The 14796-nt window shown below is 42.7% G+C and overlaps 1 protein-coding gene across 2 annotated transcripts in view; it reads left to right on the forward strand.

The window, feature by feature from the left end:
* Positions 1-361: 361 nt before the first annotated feature.
* Positions 362-14796, forward strand: part of LOC120940039 (WW domain-containing adapter protein with coiled-coil) — a gene marked incomplete at its 3' end in the record, with an annotated part of 68342 nt that continues 53907 nt past the window's right edge. Inside the window, 3 exon segments of one of the 2 annotated variants that reach the window (XM_040352593.1) lie at positions 362-401; positions 934-967; positions 13840-14029. In XM_040352593.1, coding sequence (XP_040208527.1) covers positions 13897-14029 — 133 coding nt within the window. 2 annotated transcript variants of the gene reach the window in all.

Below are 14796 nucleotides of genomic sequence, written 5' to 3' on the forward strand. Positions count from 1 at the left end.
CACATGCGTGAGCACTTTTCGATGGAGGGCACTGTTCAATAGAACACTGGTAAGCTGGAGATCTTTCCCATCTCCCAGCCTGCATACAGAGCCATAATGCTTATAAAGGCGAGGCGATAAGGGTGTGCCCAGGCACACCCTGTACACCTATGAATTGTAGTATTTTTAGATGAGGTGGTGGGGTGAGGCATGTTAGTCATTGCCCTAGAATTTACATGCTTTGGCCCAATCTAAACAATAGCTATAGAGCTACGTCTTATAAAGTTTCCTGTTTTGCAATAAAGTTTCACACAAAAAAAAAAATCATATGCGTCATTGACAAGCTGTAGCTTGCTTCCGTGCGCGCTGGCGTCACGGAGTGACAGGTCGGTGTTCTCGGCGCCTGCGCATTGGAGCGTCGGGTAAGGCGGGGCAGCGCATGCGCGCTCTGGCGACCAGGACGGGGACTGTGTAGTGCGCGTTCATGAGTGTCCGCGCCGCCGCTGCGTCGTGCCGTCTGTGTCTGTGTGTGTGAAGGGGGGGAGATGGACCGCGGGCGCTTGCCCCATTAATACACCCAACATACCGAGGAGCGGAGTGCGCTGCCATTGTCCTCTTATTAGGTAGTGATAAAGCGGGGTCCCTCCCCCCGCAGTGCCCGAGCCGCGCCCGCTCACCCACCGGGGGTCACTTGTCAGCCGCACTCTCCTCGCCTCCACACCCCACTCACACACAGCATTGATGGTAATGTATGCAAGGAAACAACCGAGACTCAGTGATGGGTAACCGAGCTTCTTCCTCCTCTCTGCTCCCCCCTCCCCTCCTCCTCTTCTCAGGCGGAGACGCCATTTTTTACTGCGAACCCCCCCCCCCCCCCTTCACCTCCCCCCCTTCATTTCCTGCCCGGTGTGATGTCCGAACCCCCTAACCGTCTTCTCTCTTCTCTCCTCACAGCTGTCACGACCGAAGGGACTCCCAACCCTACCAGGTACATGGTGCGCCGCCGCTACTCTAGCTCAGGCTTCGGCCTGGAGTGTAGGCCTCAGTGCGGAGATCACGGGGCTCCCCCTTCCTGATCAGCCCGGCTTCCGGCTACGGGGCAGGCCGAGGCCTCCTGTCTATTAGCGCCCATAGAGCAGTGTATGAGGTGACACCGGGCCTGGGGGAGCCGATCCCGGAGGGGGGGGGGGGTGTTATCCTGTGGAGAGGGGCAGTCACTGCTGGAGGACTACAAGGACTAGCATTCTGCACTGACACATGAGTGAGCATGCTGGTGATTGTAGTACTCCAAGAGCTTACTGGCCTGCTGGTAGTTGTAGTACACCAGTACATAATCCCTGCCATAGGTGATCTGGGGAAAGAGGCTTTAGGATATTAGATTATAATAGACTAGCCCTGGGGAAAGTGCATTCTACTGGAGAACTACATGATCCAGGTTGCAGCATTGGCTTAGAGCAGTGTGCATGCTGATAGTTGTAGTACTCCAGTACTTGGAGGTTGTTGAACTTCCTGTTATAGGTGATCGGAGTGTCGTCCTAGTGATAATGAGGCCCCCGTTCACACTTGTGCGACTTGGGACTCCAAAGTCACATGACAAGTCGTACCCCATGATTTCCAATGATAACCATTCATATCTGTGCGACATCAGAGTAGTCCCTGTACTCCTTTGGTCTCATATCTGTGCGACATCAGAGTAGTCCCTGTACTCCTTTGGTCTCATATCTGTGCGACATCAGAGTAGTCCCTGTACTCCTTTGGTCTCATATCTGTGCGACATCAGAGTAGTCCCTGTACTCCTTTGGTCTCATATCTGTGCGACATCAGAGTAGTCCCTGTACTCCTTTGGTCTCATATCTGTGCGACATCAGAGTAGTCCCTGTACACCTTTGGTCTCATATCTGTGCGACTTCAGAGTAGTCCCTGTACTCATTTGGTCCGACTTTGATGTGTGTTGAGGTCCAAAGACCTCAAAGTTTACACGGGTATTCCCTGAAATCACGTAACTTTGAAGTCACAGTAGTGTGAAAGGGTCGGAAGTCTTCAGTTTATTAGATTAAAATATTAAGCTAGGCCTACGGAAAGCTGATTCTTCGGGAGGACTACAGGATCCAGCTTGCAGCAGTCACGTATAAAAGCGTGCGTGCTGGTAGTTGTAGTACCTCAGTACTTGGAGTTTACTCAACTCCACTTCCTGCTACATTGTCGTCCTAGTTGTTTATATAATTTTATTTTGGTGAGAATAAGTCATCTGTTAGAAAATAATATTAGGATAGGCCTGGGGAATGCAGATTCTGCTGGACTACATGATCCAGCTTGCAGCACTCACTTAGATGAGCGTGCTTGCTGGTAGTTTTAGTGCCTCAGTTTTTAGAGATTACTCTACCCCACTTCCTAGTACAGTGTCATCCTAGTAGAGTAAAACCTTGGTTTGAGAGCGTTTTGCAAGCCAAGCAAAATGTTTTAATACACTTTTGCCTTGATATACAAGCGATGTCTTGGTAAGAGTAGCGTCATGTCACAACTGGGTATAAAAAGAAGAGAGGCGCCTCTAAGTGTAGCAATATTGTTACATTTAATGAAGGTACAACATTTAGCAACTTATTGCTACACTTAGAGGTGCCTCTCTTCTCTTTTATACCCTGTAATAAAAATGCTTTGATATACAAGTGCTTTGGATTACAGGCATGTTTCTGAAAAGAATTATACTCACAAACCAAGGTTTTGCTGTAGTTTATTTTATAGTATAATTTTATACTGGTGAGAATGTCATCTGTTAGATTTAAATATTAGGATAGGCCTGGGGAAAGCAGATTCTGCTGGAGGGCTTGTAGCACTGGCTTAGAGGAGCGTGCTTGCTGGTAGTTGTAGTACCCCAGTCCTTGGATCTTATTGAACTTGTTTCAGGTGTCCTAGTGGAGAAAGTTTTCAGTGCGGCAGATTTATTATTAGGAAAGTGTGTTCTACTGGAGGATTACATGGTCCAGGGTTGGCTTAGAGGAGCATGCATGTTGGTAGTTGTAGTGCCCACAGTGCCCTAACGCTAACCAAACTTCATGTTACACGTCATCTTAGTAGCTTATTTTATAGAATTTTATCCTGGTAAGAATAATTCGTTAGATTAATATATTCGATTAGGCCTGGGCAAAGCACATTCTGCTGGAGGACTACATGATCCAGCTTGCAGCATTGGCTTAGAGGAGTGTGTTTGCTGGTAGTTGTAGTACCCCAGTCCTTGGAGATTACTAAACTCCACTGGTACAGTGTCATCCTAGTAGTTTATTTTATAGAATTTTATTCTGGTAAGAATAAGTCATCTGATAGATTAAAATATTAGGATAGGCCTGGGGAAAGCAGATTCTGCTGGGGGGCTACATGATCCAGCTTGTAGCACTAGCTTAGAGGAACGTGCTTGCTGGTAGTTGTAGTACCCCAGTACTTGGCGCTTATTGAACTTACTGTTACAGGTGTCCTAGTGGAGAAAGTGTTTTCATTGCTGGAGATTTATTGGAGGACTACATGGTTGGCTTAGAGGAACATGCATGCTGGTAGTTGTAGTGCCCCCAGATGAACTTCATTTTAGTGTCATCCTAGTAGCTTATTTTATAGAATTTTATCCTGGTGAGAATAAGTCATCAGTTTGTTAGATTAATATATTAGACTAGCCCTGGGGAAAGCGCATTCTGCTGGAGAGCTACATGATCCAGCTTGTAGCACTGGCTTAGAGGAGCGTGCTTGCTGGTAGTTGTAGTACCCCAGTACTTGGAGCTTAGTAAGTTTCCCATTGCAGGTGATCAGTGTCCTAGTGAGGACAGATCCTACAGTGTAGTAGGTTTAATTATTATTTTAGTCCTAGGGAAAGCTGATTCTGCTGGAGGACTACATTGTCCAGTGTTCAGCAATGGCTTGCGGTAGGGGTTGTGCTAGTAATTGCAGTGCCCCAGTTGATGCTCACTGAACCTTCTTATTTTAGGTGAGTGGAGTGTCCTTCTGTTAATAAGACTTCAGTTTATTGAATTAAAATATTAATGTAGTCCTGGGGAAAGCCGATTCTGCCGGAGGATCGCATGGTCCAGTATAGAGTAGTGTTTTAAAGTGAAGGTCCACACAAAAATAGAACCTCCGCTGTCCGGATTCCTCCTCCCCTCTGGTGTCACATTTGGCACCTTTCAGGGGGGAGGGGGTGCAGATACCTGTCTAAGACAGGTATTTGCACCCACTTCCGGGCATAGATAGCCACATTGTCTGCGGTATCTACGCTACACCCCCCCTGTCTTCTGGGAAACACATGTCCCAGAAGAAAGTGGGGACCATTCAGATTGCGCAGCGCGACTTGCGCATGCACAGTAGGGAACCAGGAAGTGAAGCCCCAAGGCTTCCGAGAGCCGAGCTGTAGATCAGCTTCGGGTGCCGACATCACTGGCGCGCTGGACAGGTGAGTGTCCTTATTTTAAAAGTCAGCAGCTGCAGTATTTGTAGCTGCTGACTTAAAAAAAAAAAAAAAAAAAATGCGGACCTCCGCTTTAAACAAGTGTCTATGCTAGTAATTATAGTACCCCAATACTTGGTATTCACCAAACTGAACTCTGTTATAGGTGATCTGAGTGTCTTGGTGGGGAAAGTGTCTTCAGGATTTTGGATTAATATATTGGTATAGGCCTAGGGAAAGTGTGTTCTGCTGTCGGACTACATTATTATTATAAAAGATTTATATAGCGCCAACAGTTTGCGCAGCGCTTTACATGAGGGCGCACACTACAGTTACAATACAATTTGATACAGGAGGAATTACAGGGCCTGCATGGTCCTCAATTGGCTTAGTGCGTATGCTGGTAGTTGTAGTAGTGTTTTGGTTAATGCCTATTAAACCAAATTCCCTGTTATAGGTCATCTTTGTGTCCTGGTGGGGAAAGCGACTTTAGCATATTAGATAAATATATTGGTACTTTTGAGCTTACTGAACTTTCTGGTACAGGTGTTCAAGTGTGTCCTAGTGGAGAAAGTGTTTTCTGTGCAGTAGATATATAATTAGTATAGGTCTGGGGAAAGTGTATTCTGCTACATGGTCCAGAGTTGGCTTAGAGGAACGTGCCTGCTGGTAGTTGTGGTGCCTCCCAGTACCTTAGAGCTAACTGAACTTCCTGTTAGAAGTCATCTTAGTGTCCTCCTAGTAGCTTATTTTATAGTAGAATTTTATCCTGGTGATAAGTCGTCAGCCTATTAGATTAATATTTTGGGCTAGGCCTGGGGAAAGTGGATTCTGCTGGAGGGCTACATGATCCAGCTTGCAGCATTAGCTTAGAGGTGCATGCTTGCTGGTAATTGTAGTGCCCTAGTTGTGGCGCTTCTGTAGTTGATGCTCAATGAATCTTCGCTATGGAGAAGACTCCATTCCAATCGGCAGGGGATCCACTCCCAGGTTGGAGCAGAGCAAGCTTATGACAAATCCGTGTGCTCTGTTTCTGCAGAGCGGACAAGGACAGAGCCCACTCTGCCCCATCGGTGGCCGGATGTAAACGGACTCCGCTGTCCATTTACACCGGACTACCTCCAATCCAACCTACCTAGGAGGAAGACGGATCCTCTTCCATTGGTTTTTAGTGGACCAGTTCAGAGGTAGGTGGGTGTAAACAGACAAAAGTCCATTTACACCTGCCTGTCCCAGTACTCCGAGATTACTGAAATTCCTGTTACAGGTGATTTGTGTCCCAGTGAGGACAGATTCTTCAGTGTAGTAGATTTAATAGTATGGTCCTGGGGAAAGCTGATTCAGCTGGAGCACTACATTGTTCAGTGTTCAGCAATGGCTTAGAGTAGGGGGCTTGCTGAAAATTGTAGTACCCCGGTTGTGGTAACTAGTTGGTGCTCACTGAACCTTACTTCATATTACATGTGATCTGACGAGGAAAGGTCTTCAGTTTGAGATTAAAATATTAATAAAAGCCTCTGGGAAAGCTTATTCTGCTGGAGGACTACATTGGTGCAGCATTGGCTTAGAGCAGTATGCATGCTGGTAATTGTAGTACCCCAGTACTTAATACTCAGTGAACCAAACACCTGGTTATATATGGTCTTAGTGTTATCTTGGTGCTCTCATGAATTTTATTTTGGTGAAGAGTCTTAAGTGTCTTAAGTCTTAACCCTGTTGAACTATATGGTCCAGCATGCAGCATTGATGCAGTGTGTACTTGTGTGTTTGACAGTTGTAGTGCCCCAGTTGTGGTACCTCTGTAGTTCAGGGGTTGACAAATTTGCTTGGAATCTAGGAGCCAGCTAAAAAAGTTAGGAGCCAGAAAATGCGCCCCGTCGCGACGAGCTTGCGCGCAGAAGCGAACACATACGTGAGCAGCGACCGCATATGTAAACAGTGTTCAAACCACACATGTAAGGTATCGCCGCGATTGGTAGAGCGAGAGCAATAATTCTAGCTCAAGACCTCCTCTGTAACTCAAAACATGCAACCTGTAGAGTTTTTTAAACGTCGCCTATGGAGATTTTAAAGGGTAAAAGTTTGACGCCAGTCTACGAGCGGACGTAATTTTGAAGCGTGACATGTTGGGTATCAATTTACTCGACATAACATTATCTTTCATAATATTAAAAAAAATGGGGATAATTTTACTGTTGTCTTATTTTTTAATTAAAAAAAGTGTAATTTTTTCCCCAAAAAAGTGCGCTTGCAAGACCGCTGCGCAAATACGGCATGACAGAAAGTATTGCAACGATCGCCATTTTATTCTCTAGGGTGTTAGGATAAAAAATATATATAATGTTTGGGGGTTCTAGTTAGAGGGAAGAAGATGGCAGTGAAAATAGTGAAAAATTACATTAGAATTGCTGTTTAACTTGTAATGCTTAACTTGTAATACCAACGGCCACCACCAGATGGCGCCAGCTTACACATCTGGTGGTAATAACTTGTAATACCAACGGCTCACCACCAGATGGTGCCAGCTCACAAAAAAAAAAAAAATTTTTTTTTTTTTGTCGCCAGGACCCTATTTCTAGTCGCCATGGCGACCTGGCGCCCGGGATTTGTCGACCCCTGCTGTAGTTGATTTTCATTGAACTGAACTCTGTTACAGGTGATCTGTCATCCTAGTGCTTTCCAGAATTTTATCCTGGTGAAATGAGTCTTTAGGGTATTGATGTATCATAGGTGTAGATCTGGAGAAAGCTGACCCTGTTGAAGTACATGGTCCAGCATGCAGCATTGACCTAGAGGAGCTTGCAATTGTAGTGCCCCACTTGTAGTAACTATGCATTTGATTCTCATTGAGCCTAACTGCCTGTTGCAGGTGATCTGAGTGTCACCAAAATTTCTTGCAGAATTTTGTCCTGGTTTGAAAAAAGGCCATCCCCGACATGAAAGTGATTATTGCAATTGGCTATAGCAGCTTCCAGCCATAATTGTAAGTAAATCCGGCAGATTGGTCGTACCCAAGTTGATCACTCGACTTGGTACATTCAGATCAATCAACTTGGTACATTGTCTGCCCATACAAAGTTTTAATCTAGGCCTGTTCCTGCTGAACCCGATGAGATTTGAACAGTTTATGGCTGGCTTCAGTGTGCGTTATGTTAATTGTTTAACCCCAGTTGTGGTACTTTTGCAGTTTTGCTCACTGAACCCAACTTTCTGTTACATGTGATCAGTGTCCTAGTGGTGGTCAGAATTGCCTTAGGTGATCATCATTTTATCAACAGCACTTGAATTATCTCACCATACCTAGCAGTGGGACACACAAGTCGATATCTCGTTATGGCTGGTGAATTGTGGTCTTAAATCCCAGTAAATGTCCCAACCTAGATTTTTATTAATGTTTTGGATATCTTTTCCACCTATCTTGCACAGTTGACCCAGGATAGTGGTGGTCAACTTGCAAAGTATTGGGGGCTCAACTGTGGCCCCTGTCTTTGCCCCCTAGGCGGCACGTAATACTCATCATGTCATGCTACAGAAGACTAAATGAGGCACTGACCCCACTCCCAGTACTGTACAGTCCGGTCCATGGGCCACTCTGCAAGTAACGAGTGACTGCATTGGTCCTAGCAGTCAGGAGTGGGAAACACCTAGGAGGATGGAAGATGAAATAATTGGACAGTTTCCTTCAGTTCCTAATTTCATTTAGAGAGCCTGTGTATTTCGCCTACATTCATTTTAATGTGTAAAAATGTGATGTACATAGAGCTGCACGATTGTTAATTTGTGATCTTGATTCAACCCCCCCCCCCCATGATCTTAATCTGGCATTACCACGATTCTATGTAAGGCTCCTTTCACATTAGGCGGACTCCGTAGCCTGCTAACTCAGCGGGAGATCTGTTTACTGATCTCCGCTGAGCCGGTGGATGACAAGCACCTCTCTCCTCACTGAGCAGGGAGTGGCTTGTGCAGCGCTGCTCTCTCCTATGGAGCGATCTGATGAAAACAGACAGCATGTCCGTTTTCATCAGATCTTATCCGATCCGCCAATACGTCTGATTTTGGCGGATCGGGTCGCATGTCAGCGGACATAGGACTGTATGGAGCGGTCGTTCAGGTCTGCCGTCAAAACTGACAGGCGGACCTAAAGGGGCCTAACAAGTGCGGCGCATTTCTCTGGTCACTCACAGCTGTCAAAACAAATAAAAACAGTCTGGCAAATGTTTATCAACATTACTCATTGTTGAGAGATAAAAGGAAACATTGTTACGTTTAGTTCTTTTAGGTCAAAGTTGCAATATTTTGTCACACTGTATCTGCACAGCTGTCTTTCCAAACACAGTTTTTTGGGAGGGAAATGTACACTTGAACAAAAAAACTAAACAGTAAAGTTAGTCCAACTTTTTTTGTATTAATGAGAAAGATATGCCGAAAATCGTGATCTTCTAAGCAAAACAATCGTGATTTTCATTTTGTCTAGAATCGTGCAGCTCTAACAAGCTATTTATACTAGTGTAAATTTATTGTTATTAAAAATAGATGCAGCACTGCAAAGTCCAGCATGCAACCATAGCTTGAAGCAGAGTACATACTGGTATTTGTTGTAGCAGTAGTTTATGCTTACTAAACCTGTTTTCTGGCTGATCCAGAGTTGCAGTTCTTAGTATGGGCCTGCCAAAGAGAATTCTGCAGGAAGACTAAATAGATCATCATGGAGCAGGGATCTTCAATCTACAGCCCTCAGGCTGTGCTAGAACTACACTCCACATGAAGCATTTTAAAAATCTGACATTCACAGACATGACTAGGCATGATGGGAATTGTAGTTCCTGAACAACTGGAGGGCCATAGTTAGAAGACCCCTGATCTGGATGGAGGATGGTGCTTGGTAGTAATTGTAGGTGCCTTGGCAGTTTATACTTTCCGAGCCCTACAGATAATTTAATGTAAAACTTTGAAGATCCAGTGTGCAGTGTTGGTTCTGATAGTTAGCGCTTCCTGCATCCCCACTATAGCTGTCATATTGTGTATCTCACTATTCATGAGGTTATGACTGGCGGGTTGCAGTCCTAAATCCCAGCCATAGCTTGTGTGCACTAGTGTTTACCTGCGAGTTAAATGCACATCAAACTCGGGTCAGCAGATTTACCTTGCTGGTACACTGTGTGCAGTTCTGAAGCTGCCTCCATATGTCATACTTGATTTTCATCTATGTTGCAGACAAGCAGGTCAGATGCAGCTTTTTGTATACAATTTTTGATTTTGAGCAATGGTGTGCTCAAGCACTTAAGCTCACGTTGGCAACAACCATGAACACAAACTCTGTATGCCCCACTCTAGATTTTAGTGTTGGATTAGTAAATCTGAAGTTTCTAGAGACCTGTTTAGCCTAGCATGTCCAGCTGACGGTGGTAATTGTTAGCAGTTTGACAGTTCCTTCACATTCTGTACCTGACTTTTTACTGGAGAACCTACAGTACATCATCCAACTGCATCTTATTTAGCTTTGTTTTCCATAGGGAAATGTTATAATTATTTGTACCAGCATAACTTATTAATATCAGTATGGGAATAGATAAAAGTGAAATTTCTGGAGAAATAAAATGTCCAGCATACAGGATAGTTTTAGGGGCTGCTTTGGTATCTCTGGCAATAATTTATTTTGAATTTGGAAGACTAAAATGGATAACATTTTACTTTTTTTGTTTTAAAGTACTTTTAAAAAAACAAAACAAAAAATAATGGTTGAGAAGTCCTATTTTAAACATGTCTTTTCTTATTTTAACATGGCTAAAAACCCAATTTCTAAGATAACATATTAAAGCTCCTTAGCTACTGAGCATAAGAGAAGACATCTGATGTAAAAAATGTATATGAAACATCTAAAACTTAGGCTGCAAGGCTCGGGATGCATCATAATAGATGTTTTGTACTTGCTGTTAGTGGTACCCATAGCAAATGTGAAGTAGTTTTGCTGGAATGGGATGTTTCCCAGCAGTCTTAAAATGATTGTCATGAGAAAACTACAGGGGCTGCCATTGTTGTATTTACTGTATGTATACTTGTTCTGAGGCAATGGCATTTATAGTGGAACTAAAGTAAAAAATACCTGTTTCAGCGTTCTGACACCTGCAAGGCATTTTCTTCCCTAGTTGCCTGTCTTCGGCAGTCTTAACATCACACCTGCTCAGTGTACATTCTACAAAGGATTGCAAACAGGCAGGTAAGTGTATTTTATTGCAGAAGAGATGTTTCAATTCTGCAATAAAGATCCTGCCTTTTCGCACATCTATTTTTTTTTTTTTTTTTTACTTTAGTTTCCCTTTTACGCCAAAGCCTCAATGTGACAGCCAGAGGGAATTAATGGTAGACACTTAAATTTAGTATTATCTGCTTTTTTTATTTGAGGATTTCCTGCACAGTTGCAAGCTAATTTAGGGCTTTTGTGTATAAAAATGTGTTTTGCTTATGCTTGTGAAGGATCTGGAATGTGACTTTCTCCATGTGGTGGCACCAGTAGAATCCTTAGGTATGCGTAAACTGAGAGATAAGTGACTAGTAGATTACACAGGGAGGTTTCTCTTGCACCTGTTAACAGAGTAAAGCTGCAGGAAGTTGAGGGAATGGCAAGTATGTTTTGCTTCAGAAAGGAGGTTACAGCGAACCTTTTACTCAAAAGCATGTTTGATGCAAAGCTCTGGTTTAAAGAGTAACTCAACTTTCGTTGAGGGGAAAAAAAAAAACTTTTCCCTCTGGGTGATCTATGTACATTACAAGGATCATAACAAACTTTGATGCAGATTCCCACCCTTTGTTTTTCTGAAGAAATCCTTGTGTAGGTGTAAAGTGAATCTAATGAGAGTGGTTTCATTTATCAATCAGCTGCTGCACGTGCAGGGCTCTAATGAGGAAAGCTGCAGGGTTTGCATCCCTTTAGATGTTTTTTCCTATTGGGAGTATTCCACTAAAAATTACATTTTTGTTGCAGGGGATGCCGGGAAATCTGATTTGTATCTTGGTGCAGACTTCTGGGAAAATCAGTGAGCCAATCACACAAGCAGGAAATTGTTTCTAGGGGGGGGGGGGGGGGTACTGTACACAGTCTAAGTACAGAACACCTCTAGGTAGCCATATTGCAATTTACAGAAAATGACAGAGCTGCAGATTGAAAAGGAAAAGTAATTTTGAACCAATTACAGTATGACTTGAGTCGCAATTGCATATACCAGATTATTACTTTTTCCACAAAACCTTTTAAATTTGGTTTGCTAGTTTGGGTTAATGCACTTTGCACATCGTTCATGCTGTTTGTGGTTTCACTAGATACGCTCTTTTATTTGCTTTGTCCACCATGCTGGATCCTAAGCTTTTTATTTTTGTTCTTTACTAGAATATAAAGGCTAGAATCTAATTGGTTAATATATGCTCCTCTTTTTAAGATTGAGCATTAGATTATTATGCATCTGTCTAAATTGATTTAATGCAAAGTAAGAGCACAAATCTAATGGGCAACTACAGGTCCAAGAGTGCAACATTTGCAGGTAGTAAAGATCAGCAATTTAAAATCATCTTTAGTTTTTACAGGCAATGCTGTCTGTTGCTTTAAATAGTCATTCCTGCACACAAGGCAGTGTGGTACTATTGGCTTACTTGTACAGGATGAAGTGATAGTGTCTCTGTAGAGGGCCCCTCAACCTTATATTCACCTCGCTGGTCCTGCAACCACACTGCCTGGTGCTTCTCAGTATGGAGTAGCAAGTGACTTTGCTCTAGCAGCCAATTGCTAAGCCCTAGCAATATTACAATTTTATAAAATTTTCTTGGAAATTTGGCACTACTTTATTTTTTATTTTTAGATGTAGGTTTTGTGACCCCAACGTACGAACTTCACTTTTTTTTTTAAAGACAAAAGAAAAAAAACAATACTTTCCTGCTTAAAGGGGTTGTAAAGGTTAGTTTTTTATTTTCCAAATAGGTTACTTTAAGCTAGTGCATTGTTGGTTCACTTAACTTTTTCCTTCAATTTGCCTTCTAAATGTATTTTTCTTTGTTTTCTTTGTCTGAATTTCTTACTTCCTGTTCCTCCTCAGTAAGGTGTTCAGTAAGCTGTTCTAAATGACTTTCCACCGCTCAGATGATGGAAAGCTTACTGAGGAGATGCAGATAGTGAGAATTTCAAACAAAGAAAAAAAAAACATTTAGAAGGGAAATCGAAGGAAAAGGCAAGTGAACCAACAATGCACCAGCTTAAAGGAACCGATTTAGAAAATAAAAGACAAACATTTACTTAAGTGTTCCTTTCACACATTAACCAAGCTTTACTGCTGGTCCATACTTGGATTCCTCTAGATATTGAAATTCAAAGATTGAAAGGTTTTGCTTTATTATAATCGCATGACCTGTACTAGTCTGTTCCTCTGCATTTCTTTAACTATAAACCTATCTTTGTAGAGATTTACATTCCAGAGTGCGCTGATAAGACTGTCATTGCAAACAGACTTCCAGTAATTGGTATGCAAGCTGTATGCATAATTCTTGAGGCAGTAAGCCAACTACTGGAGTAGGGAAATTTAGATTTCTTGATGATTTTAGTTCTGATTGTAAAAAAGATAATTCCTTTCCTTGCACTTTTAGGCCGGGTTCACACATCTTCGGCCATGGTTTCCAGCATGGGGTCTGCTGCATCCCTGTTCACTGGTTCAGGTGCGACTCAGGTCTGAATTTACGCCTGAATTCGCACCTGAACTGAAAGATGCACAGGAAGGACCCTTCTAAAATCCAGCCCGCCTTGGACCTCTGTGAACCGGCTCCGTTGAGAGCCGGTCACACTTTCCTGTCATGCAAATAGGACGCGGGGACACCCAAATCCAATCCACATATGTGAACCCAGCCTTAGAAAATAAGCACTTTAAAAATAATTTTTTTTTTTTTTTTTTAATGCGAGAATGCAATTGACAGAGTGGCTACTACATTTGTGCACTAAAACAAAGCGTAACCATGTGCAGTTTTAGTACAGCTTGGTAACAAATTAGCAGCGCTGGGGTCCAGGGGTGAATCGTAAGAAACACTTGGATGGATAGTGGTCGATCAAATAGTCAAAAGGTAGAGGAAAAGGGGGGAAGCTTCAGTCAATAGATTATTAAACATATTGCAGGTTAGGTGCGGGGTAAGACATAAGTTGGGTCATTAAGAAAATAAGCTCTTTAAATTTTGAATAATGGCTCACGTGACCAATCATTTTTCATCCTACACATACTCTCTGGATATAAGATAAGCAATCAATGGCATTGATCGTGATTTGGAATAAATATCCAATACTCAAATGTTAGTCCCTTTTAACCCTGTATAAATGGTGATTGAAAAAAATTTGAATTGCACAAGTATTGTCTTTTTGTTTTAGTGAATATTTAGAGAGCTTATGTTTTTGTTCTTTTCAGACACTCAAATATTCATCAAAGGGACACCCAAGCAGTGGTGAACACCGTCATGACAAAATGCGTGACTCTACAGATCCATCTCCCCCAAACAAGATGCGAAGATCAGACAGCCCTGAAAAATATGCTGACAGTGCTGGACATGGGAAGGCCAAGAGTATGCACGTTCACAGGGTCCGAGAGAGAGATGGAGGTACGTTCCAGTTTACACACCTTTTTTAAATGAATAAAAAAAAAATATTCACCCAGAATGGATAATTTCAAAATTTTTAGCAAGCTTCATTTGAAGTACCATTAAAACAAAACTCCATGAATTTTTTTATACTTAGGTTGGTCGGTCTTGGCTCATTGTAAGTGTCAATACTGTGTGTAATATTGAGAGGGCCGCTGAAAATCACTGTAGCACAGTCCATGCTGCATACAGTGCTATCCATGATCTGGATGCTGCTCCCATGTCTTCCTCTGCACACCAAACACGAGCATATATATCGCTGTATGAAAGTGTGCTATAACATTCACACACAGATGTATCTATATCTAGATATCTATCTCAAACTGTTTTATTCACTCATTAATTATAGGTACACATTCCCACTATGGGTGCTGATACTGACCACTTCTCACAAGCATCCCACTAGTAGATTCTTAGAGTCCCAACTTGCAGTCCTCCAATGCGACGTGGATATAATTGTTCTCTATTTAATAAGCCCATTTTTTTTTTCCTGTTCGTATCTTTCTCCTTGAGTGTCCAGCCTGTTTGTATCCCCACAAATCCTGCTTGGATGGATCTCTTGCAGTTGTTTTGGACCTTTGGCACCCCTGGATGCTTCACTGAATGCTGGCTAGCTATCTATGCATACAGAGATTTTTAGCATGCCCAGTGGCCATGTGGATATCGCTCCTGGATACATTGGTCTAGTTGAGCTTGACTTATGTATGCAAAAAATAATTCCTGGAATT

Source organism: Rana temporaria, chromosome 5 (assembly GCF_905171775.1).
Source record: "Rana temporaria chromosome 5, aRanTem1.1, whole genome shotgun sequence".
Taxonomy (NCBI): domain Eukaryota; kingdom Metazoa; phylum Chordata; class Amphibia; order Anura; family Ranidae; genus Rana; species Rana temporaria.